The 21,547-nt window shown below is 38.4% G+C and overlaps 1 protein-coding gene across 3 annotated transcripts in view; it reads right to left on the bottom strand.

Moving 5' to 3' along the window:
- Positions 1-21,547, bottom strand: part of DLG2 (discs large MAGUK scaffold protein 2) — a 1,559,742-nt gene that overhangs the window by 875,006 nt on the left and 663,189 nt on the right. For all 3 annotated transcript variants that reach the window (XM_027848244.1, XM_027848243.1, XM_027848245.1), the window contains one exon: positions 14,474-14,524. In XM_027848244.1, the coding sequence (XP_027704045.1) occupies positions 14,474-14,524 (51 nt within the window). The remainder of the gene's footprint in view (positions 1-14,473; positions 14,525-21,547) is intronic.

Below are 21,547 nucleotides of genomic sequence, written 5' to 3'. Positions count from 1 at the left end.
TGGTTGTCTCCAGAGATAGTAAGTTCCCCATTACCAGAGATCATTTCTTGAGGGGCTGTAGGGAGAGAGGGATTCCTGCTTACAGGAGAATTGGACAAGCTGGTCTGGTCCATTCCAGACCTGAGATTCTGTCACTAAGGATCTGACTGGGTATATTACCAATTTCTATTATTTAGTTTCAGCTAGGCCTTCACTATAGCAAGGCAATCTTTTTACTTATGACTGAGTTCTTATCCTGCTTAACATGGCAGCTGCTCCAAACCTTCCAAAGCCTTCTCTCCTCAAGTTTCCCATTCCATCCTCCCCTCTCAGTTAAATATTTAATTTTTTTTAACTGAGAAAATTGAGGCTATTGATCTTAAGCTTCTCCCTTTTATTCATTTCATGAACCACTGACATCATCTTCCACTTTCTCCTCATTTCATCTGGTCTGTGATCATATAGTAGGTATTGTCCTTGTCAAGACCTCTAAATGTATCCTTGATCCCAACCCATCTTCTCTTCTCTAGTAGATTGCTTCCTTGACCATCTATCTTTGTCTCTATCCCTGTTTCTAAGTCTGTCTTTGTCTCTCTAATTTTTAGTCTCTCCCTATTTACTGGTTCCTTCTCTGCTTTCTCCATGCATGTCCAGGTCATACCCGTCTATACAAATCTATCATTAGATTTTGCCATCACCATATGCTATCATCCTAGAGCTCCCTTCTCTTTCTTAGTAAAACATCTAGAAAAAAAAGCTTTCTATACTCATTGCCTCCTCTTCTACTCATCAACATTTATTTTCTGACTCTATCAATTAAATAAGACTGCCTTCTCCAGTTACCAATTATTCTTTTTTTTTTTTTTTTTTGGCTAGGCATTGGGGTTAAGTGACTTGCCCAGGGTCACACAGCTAGTAAGTGTTATATGTCTGAGACTGGATTTGAACTCAGGTCCTCCTGACTCTAGGGCCAGTGCTCTATCCACTGCGCCACCTAGCTGCCCCACCAATCATTCTTAATCACCACACTGAATGGTCTTTTCTCAGTCTTCATCTTTCTTGACAGCTTGGCTGTGTTTGCCACTGCTGACCACTCTCTCTTCCCTAAGATGCTCTTTGGGTTTTTACAGCACTACTATTTTCTGGATCTCTTCCTACTTCTCTGACCACTACTTCTCAGACTTCATGCTCAATCATTGTCCATATCATGCCCCTTAACTCTGAGTATATGCCTAAGGTTGCATCTCTTTTCTTCTCTCTCTTGGTGATCTTATCAACTACCATGGGTTTAGTCACCATCCCTGTGTAGATGAGTCACAGATCTTTATATCTTGCTGTAGTTTCTTTCTGGAACTGAGTCACATGTCACAAAGCACATACTGGATATTTCAAACTAAATGTCCTAAAGACTTCCCTAACTTACCATGTCCAAAATATTACTCATTTTTTCCCATCAAACTTCCTTATTTCTTTTGCGAGCATCACCATTCTTTCAGTGTCCCAAGTTTATGATCTTAGTACTAGCTTCTTCTCTTAGCTCTCCTTCCCCCACCACAGACAGCAGTAACTTGCCAAATATGGTCATTTTTATTTCTGTAATATTTTTTCCTGTATCTTATTTGACCTTTTCTTTCTACCTATGCCACCACTTTTAATTCAGGCAGCCATTATATCTTGCCTAGATTATTGCAATAATCTCCTAATTGGTCTCCCTGGCTCAAACATCTTCCACAGCCGATCTATCCTCCACATAGCTGCCAAAGAGATTTATCTTAAGTGTATTTCCATTAAGGTCGCTTCCCTACTCAATCAATAGTCAACTCCTATTCTCTCTGGGATTAAAATAACAAAGAAACAAACAAACAACATAATTTTTTGATTGACTTTTAAAGTCCATCACAACTTGACTTTATTCCAAACTTCTCATCCTCATTCTACATTATTCCCCTTTTTGTACTCCATTGTCCAGCCAAACTGGCCTTCCCGTTCCTCAAGCACAACAGTTCACCTCCTCTCTCTGTGCCATGCCCCATCCCTACAGAGCCCTTTCTACCCAACTCCACCTGATAAAAGCTCTCTCTTTCTTCAAGAGGTCAAACACTACCATCTATGTGAACACTTTCCTCATCTCCTCAACTGTTACTATCATCCTCTCTAACTGATTTGTATTTGTGCTGTCTGTGTTTATCCTGAATATAATTATCATGTGTCCCTAAAGAGAATGTAAGCTGCTTGAGGGGAGAGTATTCTTTCATTCTATGTATTTGTATTCCCTGCAGCTATCACTATGCTTTGCCCATAGAAGGTGCATAATAGAGGCTTGATGACTGATACAAAAAGTGTGACTACAAAGTAATGAGAGGCATATTTTGATTAAATATACCCAAATATGAATATTCACATGTGTTTTATTGACATCTCCTGCAAGGCTGAGGGGTAAGGAAATAGTGTTAGATTTCTATGGCAGTAGGACAAAAAGTCCTGCCCTGTTATGAAATTTATTAGGCATGAAAAAGTAGTTTTTTGGGGCAGCTAGGTGGCGCAGTGGATAGAGCACTGGCCCTGAAGTCAGGAGGACCCGAGTTCAAACCCGGCCTCAGACCAATCATGTGACACTTACTAGCTGTGTGACCCTGGTCAAGTCACTTAACCCCAGTTGCCTAAAAAGGAAAAAAAAAGAAAAAAAAGTAGTTTTTTTATAATCATACTATGTTTTAACAAATAGTTATTAAGTACCTACCCTTTTTGGAGTACCGCCAATATGGCAGAGATTTGGAATACAAGAGAATCGGTAACTAGATATAAAAAGTGAGAAGGCAAAAAGAATAGAAGTTAACAACATCAAGGATGTTGATAAGAAAAGCTTGATGAATGGTGGTATCCTTAGTGAAGAAGTGAAATCAGAGGTAGGGGTTTAGGAGAAAAGCAATAACTAGCTCAATTTTATACTCAAAATTACCTGCTTTATATACCTTTCCGTGATTTTGAATAATTTTTGGATTATATCCCAAGATCAAATCAACGCTGAAAAGGTTTCAGTTGCTGGGCCCAAATAATATGCTTCCTATCCTCAAGAGAGTTTCCAAACAGGAGATTTAGACAATACCTTTGGAATAAGTGGATAATTGTATATAGGAATGGGTCAATATCCACTTGGATGTGCTGGGTCCAATATGGTGGTTTAAAAAATAATGTGCTCAAAATACAGCAAAAAACCTTTTGTAATTTTCCTTTTCCTTCCATTCTTCAACCATGGAGTTCTCCCTAGTTCTTTAGGGTAGTTTTGGCAGGAGCACAGAGACTCCTCCTGATCTACATGTTGGTAACCACATACTTTACTTTACACCGTCAGCAGAAGATTATTTTCCACACACACTCCAGGTTCAAGAAAGATCAGAAGCTATATGCTATAGTTAGCTAGGCCACATATTCCAAATTTACCAACTCCTCACTTAGACTTGGAAAGCCAGATGGACATGTCTGACCCAAACAGTCCAGCAGTCACAGGGTCTCACAGAGAAGACTTGAACTCAGGTCTTCCTGACTCTGAGGTCACCTCTTTGTCCATAATGCTGTACTGCCTTACAGTTTATAAAGCATTTTATATTCTGGACCAGAAGTCAGGAGATCTGTCTTCAAGCTCTGACTGCCGCTGACTAATTCTAAGGCTTTAGGCAAATCTCTGCCCCATATCTGAGCCTTGGTTTTCTTATCTACCAAATAAGGGAAATGAACTGGACTATCTCCCACAATAAGTGAATCTCATATGATACACATGACCACCCTATCCAGCAGTTGGAGAATAAATTATTATCCCTGTTTGACAGATGACTTGCCAAAAGAAACACAGGTCATACATAGAAGAGCTGGGACCCAAATCCAGATATCTGCTTTCAAGCCTAGTGTTTTTATTTTTTTTCTTATGAGGTATCTTTCTAACTGCTTCATTATATAAGTATATATATATATATATATATGCATATGTATATATATGATGACTTATATTTCCCAATATCTTTGTTTTTATATCATGTATTTCCCAAAACTTATCTTTCCTCTCTCCCCCTCCTCCTGTAGGCAGCTAGGTGGCTCAGTGGATAGAGTGTAGGCCCTGGAGTCAAGGAAGACATGAGTTCAAATCTAGCCTTAGAAACTTACCAACTATGTGACCCAGGGCAAGTTATCTAACTTCTATCTGCCTGTGGTCTTCAACCATAATATGGGAATCATAATAACACCACTCTCCCAAGATTATTGTGAGGAACAAATGAGATAATATCAGTAACACTCAGGACAGTGCCTGGTATATAATAGGCTCTTGATAAATGTTTATTCCCTTTCCATTGCTTAAACAAAAGAATCTAAAAGAGAGAACAAAAAAAAAAACCACTTCAAAAAAAACTATCTAATACATTGAAAATGTCTGACATCACATGGAATATTTCTTACTCATAGTCCTCAACTTCCAGGAAGAGTGTGAGGTGCATATGAGTTTTCAGCCACTGATAACAACTCACATTTATATGGTACTTGACATTATATAAATCACTTTATTAACAACAATCACATGAAGTACATATGGGTTTAGATTAAACTTCCTTTCCTTGTCTGACCTTCTGTTACTCCAGGATGACAGGAGATAATATTTTTGCTCAAGCCAACATCTGGTTGAGATAATGCTCATCCTATGATCTCATGTCTGATGGCAGTGAGAGAGACACCAGCATGTGAGATAGCAGAGAAGCGGGCCAGACTGTTCTCATTTTGGCACTCCCATCGACTCACCAAACGACCCTCACCAACTCAATTCTCGGCTTTGGTTTCCTACCCTGTGAAAGGAGAGAATTGCAGCTAGCTGTCCTTCAAAATTCCTTCCAGTTCTAGAATTCTATGAGTACTGAAAGGGGAGAGATATGTGCAGAAACTCATAAAATGACATGATTCCCTGGGAATACAAATATGCCCAGTCTAATTTATGCTGAGCTTGTATGGGCCAGGAGTCCTTAACCTTCAAACCAAGATGTTTTCGTAATGCATAAGTTCTTCTTCCCCAAGGAATCCATAAAACAGAAGTTGACAAATTGCATCAAGCTCATTTCAGGCATATGAGAACATCATTTAAAAAAACAAGAGGAGGAAGGAAGAGAATAATCTTTTATATAGAACCTACTATGTGCCAGGCACTATGCTGAGTGCTTTACAAATTCTATCTCATTCGATCCCCACAACAGCCTTGTGAGGTTGGTTCTGTTATCTCCTTTTTGGAGTTGAAGAAACTGAGGCAAAGAGAAGTTAAGTGACTTGCCCAATGCCACACTCTCTGAGGTCAATTTTGAACTCAGATCTCCCGGACTACAGGTTCTATCCTTTTGCACAACCTAGCTGCCTCAACAAAATGGAGAGACAGTGTGATGTAGTAGATGTAGAGCTCATCTCCAAGCAGGGAGACTTGATTCAAGAATGACTTCTAACACAAAAAGGATATGTGAGCTTCAGCAAGTCATTTAACTCTCATCATCAAAAACGGTTTTTGGTACGTATAGTTTCAAATATACTTCTATTTGGTAGATATAGTTAGGTTGAAAGTTAAAAGGTAACTATATTGAAATACAATTTTCAATATCTAATCATCTCTCTATCTCTATCTATCTATCTATCTGTCTGTCTGTCTGTCTGTCTGTCTGTCTATCTCTGTCTCTGTCCTCCATTTCTCCCTTCTCCCCCCAGCCCTGACAAACACATACACACACACACACACCAATGGGATCATAGAAGCCATCTGGTCCAACCCATTTTTATAGAATTTGGTAAATACAAATCCAAAGGGTAAGAAAAGAAAGCTAGGATCAAAGAATCCTCAAACTTTGTGGTTTTGGAGATGGAAAGGACCAGAGAGATGATTTAGTCTGACCTAAATGTTGTTTTTTCCACATGACACTTCATCTCCTCTCTCAATACCTTTGCATTGCTTGTACCTAATGCCTAGAGCATACTCTCATATATTACCAATAGTGACAGGAGAATGGACCTAGGGAGGCACAGCAACCTGCCCAGACTTTGCCATATCATAAGAATTGAGGTACCTTTACGATCATCTAGAACAAAGATTCTTAATCTTTTGTTGTGCCATAGATCATTTTTAGATCCAGTGAAGACTGTGAACCCTTTCTTTGAATAAAGTTTTTAAATTCCTAAAATAAAATACATAAAGTTATAAAGAAAAAAATTAAAGAGCTATTAAAATATATATTTTAAAAATAAATTCATGAAATCTAGCTTAAAAATTCCTGACTGAGAGCAACACTCTACAAATGAGCCAAATGAGGTCATGAGGTTAAGTGAATTAATTTCATATAAACAATAAGAGTAAAACATGATTAAAATCTAGATCTTTGGACTCTGAATCCAGTACACAGCTGTCCTTACTCCCATCTCCTCTAATCTCCTCAATCAAAATCCAAACACTACATATCTTTCCATGATAGTTTTCTTTGTAAAATACTGTTAGCATTGAAACCCCTTTATATACTATGCCATCATAGCCAGGAACCCTGCAAAACCGAGATGTCAGGTAGAATTACATGTATGTGTTATTCAAACTAGGAGAATTATGAGCTAGTGGGCATGATATAGGATTCAGCACCCTTACTCAGTCTCATAAAAATCAGAGAGAGTTAATACTTCTGGTGACAGAGTTCACAGGGTAAGGGAAAGGACATAATTCAGCTAAGAGATATGGAGAAAATCAAGCAAGTCTGAAGACATGAAATGAATATTATACTTCTTGTCCACATTTATCTAAATCAAATCTCTAAGGGTGTTTCTATCAGTAGTTCCCGGAATCCTAAGGCTCTGAAAATTATACTTAAAGGAAATTTAGAATAATGGCTATCCAAAAAGGCTCTAAATTCTGCATTTAATTTTGAGACAGTTAATTTTTCTGACATTCAAATCCACTGGCTGGCAGCACAGAACCTTTCCAGCTATGTTCGAAGGCCTTCTGGCCCCATAAACAGAAAATGTTCCAGAGAACAGTGGCCTAAATCCATTGATCCAACACCAGTCATCCTTTCTGCCACCACCTTGTTATATTGCTCCTTTATTACAGGGAGTTAGAACAGTGTAATGGGTTAGTTTAAAGAAGACCATTCCAGAGAGCTTTGGGGCATTACGGTTTATTGCAACCTGCCAAATGCTATTATGCTACCAAACTCTGTTTTATGACCTTCAATCAGAAGCAGGGGGCATGATGAGAATTTAAGAAAGCAGAAGAATTGACGCAACATGCATTTATTTTGAGAGCAGGCTATGGCAATCAGGTTCTGAGACACAGTTGATCTTAAAAGCCCAAGAAATGATGCTCTCTGTAACACAGTCCCCCATTGGACAGGCTGCGCATTCACAGATGAGAGCAGGATCCCGAAGCAGCTGCTGGAGGAGGAGGACAAGCAGTGCTGCTGAGGTAGGAAAGAAAATAAGCAGCTTTTTGTAAAAGCCACTGAAAGGCATGAGATGGTTGGCAAATACTTGGATATAACAGGAAGCCACAGCAAAAGGCCTACCCACCAGGCACTGGGGCCCCAACCAAAGTACCATGTGAGCCATGAGAGGGAGCTGAGACCAGCAAGGGATTTTTTTTTTTAAACAAATAGTGTTTATAGCTACAATCTAAAGGTTAATTTTCACCTATGTACATTGTGGAGGCTCAGTTGAGCTCCCAACAGGGTTATCAACCTTGACAGATAGGAGAAGTCATATTTTTAATCATTATTTGTCTGCCTGTTCCTGCCAGTCCATCTCTTTCTCTTTCACCATAAATTCATTCATTTGGATCCATCATCACTATTCTGATGGGGTTCTCCTGAGTCACAAAACCAATGATCCTGGACTTGCTAATTCCATCAGTTTGGGAGTTCTCAGGTCTTATGTTAAGCAGTTTGTTTCCTTATAGAATTACAATCTTGAAACCACGAAGTAAATCTATTTTCATATTACCTTTCCTATGTAACCCACCCATCTTGTTCTGGGTAATAAACTGACAACATTACAGAACGCGTTACTGACTTGCATGGAGCTCCTCATCTGTCATGAGCTTTGTGGCTGGGTACAAGGGTCAGCATCACACAGTGAATAGAGGGCAAACCTGGAAGTTAGGATGACTAGAGGAAAAAATTTGCCTCTGACATACTTCATGACCACAGGCAACATTCTATGATTTTAAGTTACAGATAAGTTGCCCTTAGCATTAGGATTTTTACATCAGGGAGGAGTTTCCCACACTGATTAAATAACATATTGGCACTGCTTTGAAAGGTGGTGTTGGCTGTTGTGTACTAGGCTGAGGAGGAGACCTTCAGAGATGGTGCTATAAAAAGTCATCAATTTAATATATAGTCCTTATATGTAAGGAAAGACAAGAACTGGATGAAGATAAAGGGGGAGGAGGAGAAAAAAATGAGAGGAGGAGGATGAGGAAAAGGTTAACTTTTTTGTGTCATGGACATCTTTGGCAATCTGGCAAAACATATGGACTCCTTCCCAAAATGTTATTTTTAAATATATAAAATAAATACATAGATATATGTATATAGTAATATATATTTACAAAAGTATATGCAAAATATATAGTTAAAAAGGTAACAAAGGTAACTATATTGAAATGCAGTTTTCAATATCTAATCATGTATGGATGTATGGATGTATCTGTCTCTCTGTCTATTTATCTATGCTAAAACCCTAATAAGAAGCTTTGCCTTGAAGGAATATCCCTTCTCTCTCCAACTCCCCTTCCTCTCCCCTCCCTCCTCCTCCTCCTCCTTCTTCTCTCTCTCTCTCTCTTTCTCTCTCTCTCTCTTTGTATATGTCTCTGTCTTTGTTGTCTCTTTGTCTCTGTCTCTCTCTCTTGTCTCTCTCACACACACACACGCACGCGCGTATACACACACACACACACACACACACACACACACACACACACATACACACACATCAATGGGACCTTAGGAGCCATCCAATCCAATGCATTTTATAGGAGCTTAGGTGGTTCAATGTATAGGGAATGGGATTGGGAGTCAGGAAGACCTAAGCTTGAATGCTATCTCAGATACTTAACTATCTGTGTGACCCTTAGAAAGTCACTCAATCTTTGTACGCCTGAGTTTCTTTATCTGTAAAGTGCTCCCAAAGGTGTTACGAGGTTGTAATAAGATAATATTTATGAAATGCTTTGTAAACTTTAAAGCAATATACAAATGCTTGCTATTATTGTACATGAGGAAACTGAGGCACAGAAATCACATAGCTGGTGTCTTGAGCAGAATTTGAACCAAAGTTTCCTGACTCCAAGTTCAATGCCCCATACATTATTCCATGTTGTCTGTTTTTCTGTCTCTCCCTTTCCCTCCATTTCTCCCTTCCTTTCTCTCTCTTCCCTTCTTCTATCTACTCCCTTCTCCTCTTTCCCCTCTCATTTTCCCTAATCACATTCTCTGTCTTCGTTCTCTCTTCTTCTCCTTCTTCCTCCTCCTCATATAGATATTGTGTGCATATATATGCATATACTTATATATGTGCATATATGTATGCATATGAACATATACATACACACAAACATACATATATTATACATCGTATGTTGTTTTCCTTCATTTTCGAAGAGGACCAATGACATCATGGAGTGATGTCTTGACTCACACATGAATTAGATTTAAGTGAGGCAGAGTCACACAAGGTCATCAGCTTCCCTCTCTCTTCCAGAGTCATCAAAGTCCAGTGGCAAGATAAAAGTCAAGACAACTAGTGATGGCCAGGGACCAGTGGCTGACCTTTTGACCAAGCTCTAAGTTCTCCTTCAGCTGCCTTCATGGCCATTGGAATCAGTTGTTCTCATCTACCCATTCCACCAGGGGAAGTCTTCACATGTTTGAGGTAAACACCCCCCTAACTCACTGATGGGTTTGAGGCCTGTTGGTCACCTTCAACCTGGTTTAGCTTGTCTGCTGAGATGATTTTACCAGGGTGTGGCTGCTGTACATTCTACAGCTTCTTGGAGCCACAGGTGAGAATTGGGTGAATCACGTGGACACCAAAGATGGACGGGCAACCCTGAAGAGGGGTGAGTAAGCTGTCACACCAGAGGTGCTAGTCCTGTCTGAACACCTGAATAGAGGGTAAGTCTTTACAATTAGGAAGACATGGGTCATTCAAATCCTGCTTTTCACTCTTGTTAGCTGTGTAACCATAGGCAAGTCATTAAACCTCTCAGAGTGCTAGCTGATGCTCAAATACAATAAATTACAGCAAAGACACTCATTTGCTCATTTGAGTTTCAATGTTGAGTTCCTATTCTAATGAAATTTTGGGTCTGGATGATAACTTTACACATGTTAAATACATGCATACATACATACATACATACATACATATACATATATATATATATATATATATACACTTATATAAACATACCCATTTTGGTACCTATCTTGATGTCAAAAGATTATGTCATACCACTCAGATGATTGGCTGTATACCACTGTGGGAGAAACGACCTTGATGTTTCCTACTTATCTCAAAAAATACTTCAAATGTCCAGATGTCTGAGTCTTTAACCCTTCATTTCCGTTACTGTTGAGCGGCGAGGTGGCACAGTGGATAGAATGCTGGGCCTGGAGTCAGGAAGACTCATATTCCTGAGTTCTAATCTAATCTCAGATACTTACCAGCTGTGTGACCCTTGGCAAGTCACTTAACCCTGTTTGCCTCAGTTCCTCATCTATAAAATAAGCTGGAGAAGGAAATGGCAAACCATTCCAATATCTCTGCAAAGAAAACCCCAAATGGGGTCATGAAGAGTCAGACACAACTGAAAAACAACTGAACAACAAGTCTTTAACCCTTCATTTCCATTACTGTCATGCATGCTAAGAGGATTAAAGGAAAACCCAAACAAGTTAAGCCAGAAGGGATTCTATAATTATTTCTGAATTAGTATTCTGAACAGAATTATTTCTGTTATTCTAAATGGGAAATTTTAAATGTTCCTGTAGGTGGGATTGAAGCATTTGGAAGACTGAAAATGATAAGTAACTTTTTGGTCAGTTACGAGCTCTTCACTTAAACAGAATATTGGTTAGAACTCACATTCTTATAGCACTAGAATAAAGTGTGCAAAGAACTTTGGATGCCTAATTTCATTTGATGCTCAAAACCATCCTGTAAATTAGGGAGTATCAGGACTGAAAGGAGCACCTAATTTAGAGCTGTGAGGGAGCTTAGAATTGATCTAGTTCAACCCTCATAGTTTATAGATAGAGAAAGTAAGGCCAAGAGAATGGGACTGGCCCAGCTCCACAAAGAGAATAAAAGAGCAAGGCCAGGATTCAAGCTGTCAGGAAACACTAACAAATGCTCTATTTATTTATTTATTGACTTTATTTATTTATTAAAAGAAAGTTGCTTTGAATTTAGGAAGGTCACTGTGGGTGGCATGACTAATCCATTATCTACCCTAGCCCACCTGGCTCCTCTTCCTACAAATCCCACCAGTATCTGTCACATACCTCTTGATATATTGCTTTTGAATGAAGCTACATCCAAAAATTTACTAGACAGCAAGGTTTCTCAGTGATCTTTAAAAGTTTAAGTTCAAGGTACCATTGTATCCATGACTAAAGTTTGTATTATGTGTTTGTATTGCTACACAATACATGGCAGAGTGGATAGAGTTCTGAACCTGTAGTCAGAAAGACCTGAGTTCAAATATTGCCTCAAACACTAGCTGTGTGACATTGAACAAGTCAATTATGTTTTTTTTTCTGTTTTCCTCATCTATAAAATGGGAATAATAATACCACCTACCTCAGAGTTGTTGTGACAATGAAATGAGATAATATTTGTGAAGTGCTTAGCACAGTGACTGGCACATAGTAGGCAATTAATAAATGCTTATTCCTTTATCAATCTGAGTCTTTGGCTTGAAAGGTACATACTATCTAGTTGCTATTAATGACTGACAGTGGAATAATATATTGCGGCTTTCAGGAGTATGTGTCTTTTGGCAGGATCCAATTTAATTTTATATGACAAATATTTAATCAATCCCTAGTATGTCAAAATTGCTACCCAAAGTGAGCTTAATGTCTTAACCAAAAGGTACTATTTTACTGGTAGAATGGTGAGCATTAGCAACAGTCTGGGAAGTGGAGGCAGTAGAGAAGGGCATAGGGATATACTTCGTGGTATAAGAATTCTCAGTGGGGTGATCCAATTCACAATAATACTATTGTCAATAATAACAACTGATATTTGATAAAAAAAGATCTCTGGGATCTCTGTCAATATGGGAAATTTCCTATATGGGAGCTCTTTTCACCCTGTGCATATGACAGTCCATATATGACTTAGGAGACAAGTTATATTTCATCTGAGGTTGTTGTTATTATTGTTTAGTCATTTTCAGTTGTGTCCGACTCTTCACGACCCTATTCGGGATTTTCTTGGTAAAGATACTGGAGTGGCTTGCCATTTAATTGTCCAGCTTATTTCAGAGATAAAGAAACTGAAGCAAACAGGGTTAAGTGACTTGCCCAGGGTCACACAGCTAGTAAATGTCTGAGGCTGGATTAGAACTCAGGAAGAATCTTCCTGACTTCAGGCCTAGCACTCTACCCACTGCATCACCTACCTGCCTTCCAGTGCTAAACCTGAGAGCCAGTTAAGTTAACTGTCCTGTTTGAGGTTACATGGATAGCTAATTCAAGACAGGCCAGAGTTGTGGTCTCAGTGCCCAAATTCAATGCTTTTTCCACTTCCCCACACAAATGCCAATTTCTAACTTAGCCTTTTCAAACCACAGTTACTCTTGTATTATGGTTTTCCTCAGGCTGTTGTAGTCAGCTGTTGTGTTCCTTCTTTCACATCTGTGCTTACTTTACATAGGTCCCACTTCTCCCAGTTTAGGATGATGTTGAAATTTTGTCAGAATTGATCACAAGCTTTTTGAAAGAACCCATCTGCAGAACACTAAAATCCTCAATGGAAAATTTCCCTTCAGAACCATTCAAGCTTAATAAAAAGTATGAGGAAAGAAAGAAAAAAATAATAAAGAACACTGCATTGGACATGTTCCAGGCCTTAGCGCTCACTAACTGTGATTCTAAGCAAACCATTTGACCCCTTTTGCCCCAAATTTCCTCAATAAAATGGAAGGAGTTGAAATAGATAATATCCAATGTTATTTTCAGACTAAAATAAATACTGTGTTGTGATTTAAACTTATATCATTATTAGACTTTATTCTCCTCAGTCTGTTGCCAACTTTAAATTTTAGCTCATCCTTAAATTACATTAAATAGGAAGAGTGCCATGGCCTAGGGAGGTGAGGCCTGGTGTGCACTCCCCTAGTTGGTCCACATATGGAGTGTTGTGTCCAGTTCTAGGTACTCTGTTTTACACGGGGCTCTGATAAACTGGGGAAGATGTAGAAGAAGCCATCCATGAACGTAAAAGAATTTGAAGTTATTTCATATAAAGATCGTTTTAAGGAACCAAGATTGTTTACCCTGGAGAAGAGAACGCTGAGAAAATGTGTCTGAAAGGCTGTCACACAGAAGAGAGATTAGGCTTGTTTTCTGGTACCAAGAAGGGAAGAAGTAGGATTAATGAACAGCAGCTGTATAACAGCAGATTCAACATCTCTGACTGCCCTCCCATAGTTCTGTGTGGTTATTATAACTGTATTTAGAAAATAACTTTATTATACCATCTTTCTGCAAACTATGTCAGAGGTAAGAGGCAACAGCAACAATAGCAGCAATAACAAAGACAATAATACTAGCCTACATCTGTATAGTGCTTTACAGTTTATAACGCACACTCCTAACAAAAACTTAGTGAAGTAGATAGCATGAAGTTTCATTGACTCCATTTTAGAAGGAAAAAAAAAAAAACAAGCTAAGGCTGAGATAGGGGAGAGAATCTTACTAACCTTACTCCATCATAAAGCTGAGACTCCAAGTCCAGAGGTCTCTCCAATATAACCACACTGCCTAGTAATTCAACTCAATAATTCAACAAGCATTTATTCTGCACCTACTACGTGACAGCAACCATAGTCATGAAGGATACAATAACAACAACAACAACAACAAAGAAATAGTTCTCACATTTAGGGAACTTACATTCTTCTGTAGGGGAGAGTATCTTAAGAATATCACTACTGGAAATAGCTAAGTCCTCTATAAACTTAATGAAACTTTCCTAGGGTATTTATTTCTTTCGTTTCTGAGAACAATTTCTGGTGACTGAATAGTTCTTATTTGGCCTGTCAGCCTCCATATCCTGTATTCCATTTCATTAGCATATTAATTACTAGCCCCGTGGGAACCCAGAAAGTTATAACCTACAGTTGCATTATTTCACAGGACAACTCATTTGGGCACTTTACAAGAAACGCAAGATTTAGGTTTTAATATAAAGCCTGAATTTATCTTACCCTCTCCAATGTGATTTCTTCAAATTCGTATTCAATTTCTGTTCCATTGACCTGTGGAGAAGGAAAAAGGCAGACATTAAATACACATCATTTTTTTTTTAAAATATGCTGCATTAAAATAAAAGATGCTAGGGAACAGTGTTTGTGTGTCTAATGGAAGGGGGGGGCAGTGAATGTTATCATCTGGATTATTCATGAGTCAGATTTTCCTGGCTTCAGGGACTATGTGTATTCATCAAAATGAAAATGTAATACAAGCCAGTTTAAAGGACATAGGAAGTTAAACTTCACTGGGAATATCCTGGGGTCCTTAATCCCCTAAGTGTGAACATTTTTTTCTCCTAAGTTAAATGAAATACCCATTTTAAAATGATAGAGGATAAGTAACCTACAAGCATAACTTTGCAGATAGAATGAAAATCACATTGAAAATGCATTTGATGCAATGATGGGACATAGAATGGAATGAGCACTTGACAGTGTTTGTAATAAAAACGGTACAAGAGTATGCCATTCCTTCTGGTAAACCACCACCCTTAAGCAGTATGTTAGGGAAGGAGACAGAAGACCCTGCCTCCTGATTATTAGATTAGGGACAAGCAAGTCCATTCCCATTATCACTGGGTCATATTTATTGAGAAGCCCTGGTGTAAGATCCAATGTTTTCTCTTCTTTGACAATGAGGAAAGAAGGAAAGAGAAGTTACTTGAAATTCCCTGTGAGTAACTATCTAAGCCATCCAACCAAGTTGTACATTGATCTCAAGCCTAATGGAGAGAAATGCATTTAAATACAGTCAGACAACATATAACATATGCCTTGGAATGGAACAGATGTGCAAATGCATGAAAGGTAATTTTTCAACTATCTTTGAAGTATTCCTTTCCCATATTTTTATGTGTCAGCAGTCAGAGTTCTGCTCAGTGCAAGGGAATGTCTAGGAAAGAAAAAAAAATCCTTAAATTGGCTGTTTCTTTTGTTCTGAATGTGATGCAGAATTGAAACAAAGCTCATCAGTCATTTGGGATATCAACCAGCAGGGTTCGGAATAACAACTACAAAACCATGATTTGCATATAGTGCTAACTGCTGGCTTGCTTTCCCCTTAATTCAAAAAAGCTCACACATTCTCTGGTTTATGTTCATGGACAATTTGGGGTTTGTTCTACTAAATGATGTAAGAAAATGACAATACAGTTTGAAGTTTAACTTAGGACTAATTTATTCAAGGCTTAGGTCAAATGTTATGTCCCCCATGAAGGCTTCCTGGAGTTCCCTTCTGCACTTGAACACTATCTCTTCCTTCTCCTCATCCCCCTGCCCCAAGTAATCTAGACTTATCAGTTCTTGGGACACTTTATAATGTCTTTTTGCATTTATAATATTTTAATGTCTTGTATTTCTCTCTGTCCATACCTTATCATGCACTGAAAGCAACTTTAGTGCAGAGACTATATCTTTTGCTCTTTATCTGAGTAAAGTCCTGGAAGAGCATCTTGAAACCAGTAATAGATGTGTAATACATGCTTTTTGAACTGATTGAATGAATAAAATGTAACAATAATCAATCAATTAATATTTGGTAAGGATCTACTAAGACCAGATACACACAAGGCATTTGGCAGACAAAGACAAACATGAAACAATACTTGCCCTGGGGGAGTTTATAAGCAAGTAAGAAGAGACCAAGTATACATATAGAGATACATGCAAAATAGATAGGAGATTATTCATGGTGAAGGCAACAGTAACAAAGGGGATCAGGAAAAGCTCCATAGAGAAAGGGACCCTTGAGACAAGCCTTCAGGGAAGCTGTAGCTTCTAAGATAAAGAAGTGAGAATGTAGCCTATTATAAGCAAGGCTGGCACAAAGCATGGAGAAGAGAGAGCAAGTATTCTGTGTGAAGAACACTAAGAAGGCCAGTTTGACTGGACTTTACATGAAAGGCAATGATATGTTATGAAGCTGGAAAGATAGACTGAAGCTAGGTTGTGAAGATCTCTAAAAACCAAATCCTAGAATTAAGAGGGAGCCACAGGAGTATACTGAGTAGGGGAATGACATGGTTAGAGCTGTGATTTAAGAAAATCACTTTGGCAGCTGATTGGGACAGAGATTGAAGTGTTTTGTCTATACCATTGCAATAATATGCAATGGAGACTGCTTTGTATTATATGCATTTCTGTATACACCTTATCTCCTATAATAGACTACAAACTTTGTGAAGGGTTTTGTCTTTTTCCACTGGCATACCCTTCATCCACCTCCCCCCAGTACATAAGTACAGTTATCTCTTCCACATCATGGGGGTTAGGGGCATGGGCACACCCACAAAACATGTAAAATTTTTTGGTCCTCCCTTTCTACCAGAAAAGAAGTCTGAATTTTTTTCTTTTTCTTGCATGGGATGCTGATGTTATACAGTACCATACATATATTTTATGCATTTCTGAGTTTCTAAACTTTTTCTGTGTCATCTGCTGGCCTTCATGCATCATTTGCAGTTTCCACAAAATTCCCCCCACCCAAATTCCCATTTAATTTCTTATGCCAGCCTGTGATATATCGAAACTGCAGTGGGGAAAGTTACACATGGAAGAGATAACTATACTATAACCAGCCTGTGGTGAGGAGTGTGCTTTGTACATATTCAGGGAACTTCCTTCAAGCATTTGAATGGTTGCTTTACAGAAGGCAATTTAGCTGCTTGGTCCCAAAGGCAGAACTAATACTCAGAAATGGAAATTATGGCAAGGTAGATTTCAGTTCAATATAAGGCAAAATATGCAAACAGTGAGCCCCAACTTAAAATGAAGTAGGCCGTTGCTCCTTGGAGGAGAGAGTTTCCCATCACTGAAAGTCTTCAGGGAGAGAGGTGGGATGCTCATCCATCAGTGACCCAGGATCAAAACTAGAACTAAGGCTGGAAGGGGTCCTAGGACTCGCCTAGTCCAATCATCTCTCTTTACAGACCAGGAAACCTCTGGAGAAGTTAAATAACTTGCCCAAAGTCACATAGGCAGTAAGCTCATCTGATTCAAACTCAGGACGTTGGTCCTCTCTCCAATTCCTTGTTCACACAGTTGCCAAAGTGATTTTCCTAAAGCACAAGTCTGACCATGTCACTCCTCGTTCAAAAATTTCAGTGGCTTTCTGTTGCCACACTACCAGGCAGGCAAACTCATCTTCTCCCTATTTCTCAAAGATCTATCTATCATCTCTGTCTTTCTATATGGTGACTAGACATACCTAGAATTTATTGCCTCCCCCTTCCTCCTGTTGAAATCCCTTCCTTCAAAGCTCAGCTCAAGAAGCCTTTCCTTATTTCCTTATTCCATTATCTTCTAATGCCTCTCCATCCTGTCTCTCCCCCATCTCTATTACCCAGGACTTCTAGAAATCTGTTTTGTATATATCTACATTTGTACATTTCTTCCCCAACAAAACATAAGTTCTTTGACAAAAAGATGGTTTCCTTTTCCCCTTTGTATCCTCAGCCCTTAGCACAGTTACTGGCACATACGAGACTGTTGAGTTGATCATGACTCTAGTGTTCTCACTGCTGCATCATATTGGATGACACTGATGGGATACATTTGGGTAGAGGTTGGATCTCTGGTCCCATTTAACAATTCTATCATTCTCAAATTATTAAGGGTTTGTTCAGGGAATTTTAAATGACCAAACCATCAACAATTATGATGTGGAATTTTATAAGCCATGGTACATCTTCTCAACCCTGAGAATGCTGAAAACGTGGCAGTCCTTCTACAGGCTCTGGAGTAAGATATATATTTTTTTCCTCATTACATGATCTAATTGGTTAATCACATTTTACTGGGTTACTACATTACCAAACAGCCCTAAACAAAATTTGATTTTCTAGACTTAAGGAAGTTAATGGCTTAATAAATGGTGGCTGATGGTATTACCAAGTAGATTGTAGCTGCTCAGAGATTTTTATCATTTGTGTCTAAAAGTAATAATAGCCTAGATGCACAGGGGGATGATAAGGATCTGGCAGCAGAGGACCAGGGTTCAAATAATAGTCATGACCCTTACTATATATGTGAACTTGGATTAATCACTTACATTTTTTAGGCCTCATTAATATCCTTTAAATTTTACATACTTAGTCATGCATATCCACATATGCTTGGTTTGAGAGCTTTATTGATTTTTGAGGGAGAGCTGGTAGAGTCTAGGCATGTTGGAAAGAGGGGGAGAGGGAAAAAAAGACTTTAATTTCTTCTTTGAAGGCTCTTTCTGGCTCAGTCATCAATACTCCACACCTCTCCTTCCCTCCTTTCTCATGCTGCAACCCTACTAGTAGCCTCTGATTGCACATAGCCTTTGTCAAGGGGTCAGACCACATGTGTTAATAGAAGTGGCTTGAGACACCATACATACACATACATACACATGAGCGAATGTATAGGTTTCATTTCATGGGATATCCCCCAGTCTATCAGATCAAGGCAAGGTTAATTCCATTCCATAACTGGAGAAGGGGATGGGAGAAAGGGAAAAAGGGTTCACTATGGGACAAAATGAGAAGACTGAGTTAATCTAATCTTTTTTTAATTTATCAGTGTGATTCTATAAAGCTTTTCTTTACTCCACTGCTTCTAGAGACCTTTGTTTCCTGTGTTATTAATGATTTTTCCTTGATAATTAATTTATTTTTATTTTTCAACATTTATTTCCACAAGATTTTGAGTTTTAAAATTTCTTTCCCTCCCACTACTCTCTCTCCCCCTCCAAGATGGCATATAATCTGATATAGGCTCTACTTATACATTCATATTAAGCATATTTTCCCCACTAGTCATGATGTAAAGAACAATTAGAAGTAATGGGAAGAACCAAGAGAATGAAGCAATAAAACAAAAACAACAAAGGAAAAGGAGAGCAAATAGTATGCTTTCATCTGCATTCAGACTCCATAGTTCTTTTTCTGGATGTGGATAGTATTTTCCATCATGAGTCTTTTGGAATTATCTTAGGTCCTTGCATTGCTGTGAAAAGCCAAATCTATCAAAGTCAATTATCCCACAATGTGGCTGTTACTGTGTACAATATTCTCCTGGTTCTGTTCATTTTACTCTGCATCAGATCATATAAGCCTTTCCAGGTTTTTCTGAAGTCTACGTGCTCATTATTTCTTATAGCACAATAGTACTCCATTACATTCATATATGATAACTTGTTCAGCCATTCCCCAGTTGATCAGCATCCCCTCAATTTCCAATTCTTTGCCACCATAAAAAGATCTGCTATAAATATTTTTGTACATGGGGGTCCTTTTCCCATTTTTATGATCTCTTTGGGATACAGACCTAGAAGTGGTATTACTGGATCAAAGGGTATGCACAATTTTATAGCCCTTTGGACATAGTTCTAAATTACTCTCCAAAATGGCTGGATCATTTCACAACTTCACCAATAATGCATTAATGGTCCAATTTTCCCATGTCTTCTCCAACATTTATCATTGTCCTGTTCTATCATTAATGTTTTAATGTAATCACCTGTGGAGGAAGCAGCTTTCCTCTACTCATGAATTCTCAGTGATCCAATTGATGAGAATTCTGGTGGTGCCTTCAAGGCAAAGTAATGATAGAGTACTTAACTTTTATTTGCACAATTATGGCCTTCCAGGTCTTCTCATCATCTCTTCATATCATAAAGACTATTAGGTACTAGTTGTGGGAAATATATTGCCTTAATTGACCTGCTATGTTAGTCAGTATGGCACAGTAGGAAGAGTTCAAGGAAGAGTTAGAGACAGGAACACCTTCGTTCAAATCCTTCCTCTAACACATGCTTGCTTTGTGACCCTGGGAGAAGTCACTTAACCCCTCAATGCCCTGGACAACTAAGAGTTATTGAGTTGCGTTAGTTGGAAAAGAGAACAGCCACATTGATCAAATAATGGAACATCCAGACATTGGAGGGACCTTAGAGATCATCTAGTTAATAATTAATAATAGCTTTATATTAGTGTTTTAAAGTTTCCAAAGTACTTTAAAAATGTATTTCATTTTAAACTCACAACTCTGGGAGGTGTGCTGTTAATAACCCTATTTTACAAATGAGGAAACTAAGACAGACAAAAGTTAATGACAATAATAACAACAACAAAAAACATTAATATAGTACTTAATATATGCCAGGCACTGCACTAAGCACTTTAAAATTATTAATTCATTTGATCCTCAGAAGAACTCTGGGAGGTAGGTGCTATTATTACTTTTGTTTTACAGATGAGGAAACTGAGGCAAACAGAGGTTGTGACTTGCTAAATGTCATATAGCTAGTAAGTGTTTGAGGCTGGATTTGATCTCAGATCTTCCCAACTCTGGGGTCCATGCTCTTACCACCATGCTTCCTGGATGGCCTCAAAATTGTTTAGATTTTAAATGGGCAAGTTCAGGAGGTAGTGAGTTCTCCCTCACTATAACTCTTTGAGCAAAGGGTGAGTGAGAACCTGGGTAAATTGTAGAGGAAATTCTCATTCAGGAATTGGACTTGATTGCCTCTGAGGTCCACTCCTACCTTTATTCTTCAATATATATGCATATATATACCTATATGCAGTACAAAATACTTCTTCCTCAAATCTTAGAATTCCCATATTATTTTAAGATTCATTTCAGGTGCCACTTCCTAAAATGATCATATCTAAAAATGTGACAGAAAGTTAATGTATTTCTGTCTATTGGAAAGAGGGTTTGCAAATATGGTTCTCATTCACAAAGCAAGTAATTCCTGCATGTCCTACTTATGATTTAAACTTGGGTATCAGACTGGTTCTCTTTCAGAGCAAGACACTGAGAATCAGTGGCCTATAGTAAAAAACAAAACAAAAAAAACCACAAGTGTCTTGCCTTTAATGCCCACTCGTGGGCCAAAAGATGAGGAATGTGCTAACTACTACACAAAATCACACAAGTAAACTGAGGTCAGTAAAGTGTTCTAGACTTACAGTCAGATAATCTGAATTTCAGCTGTGCCACTCGCTAGTTGTAAGACCTTAGGTAAGTCCTCTAACCTCTCTAGATCTCAGTATT

Source organism: Vombatus ursinus, unplaced genomic scaffold, assembly GCF_900497805.2.
Source record: "Vombatus ursinus unplaced genomic scaffold, bare-nosed wombat genome assembly UNPS02005659.1, whole genome shotgun sequence".
Lineage (NCBI taxonomy): Eukaryota > Metazoa > Chordata > Mammalia > Diprotodontia > Vombatidae > Vombatus > Vombatus ursinus.
The sequence above is the reverse complement of the archived record's forward strand: the minus strand, read 5'-3'. Positions and strand labels throughout refer to the sequence as shown.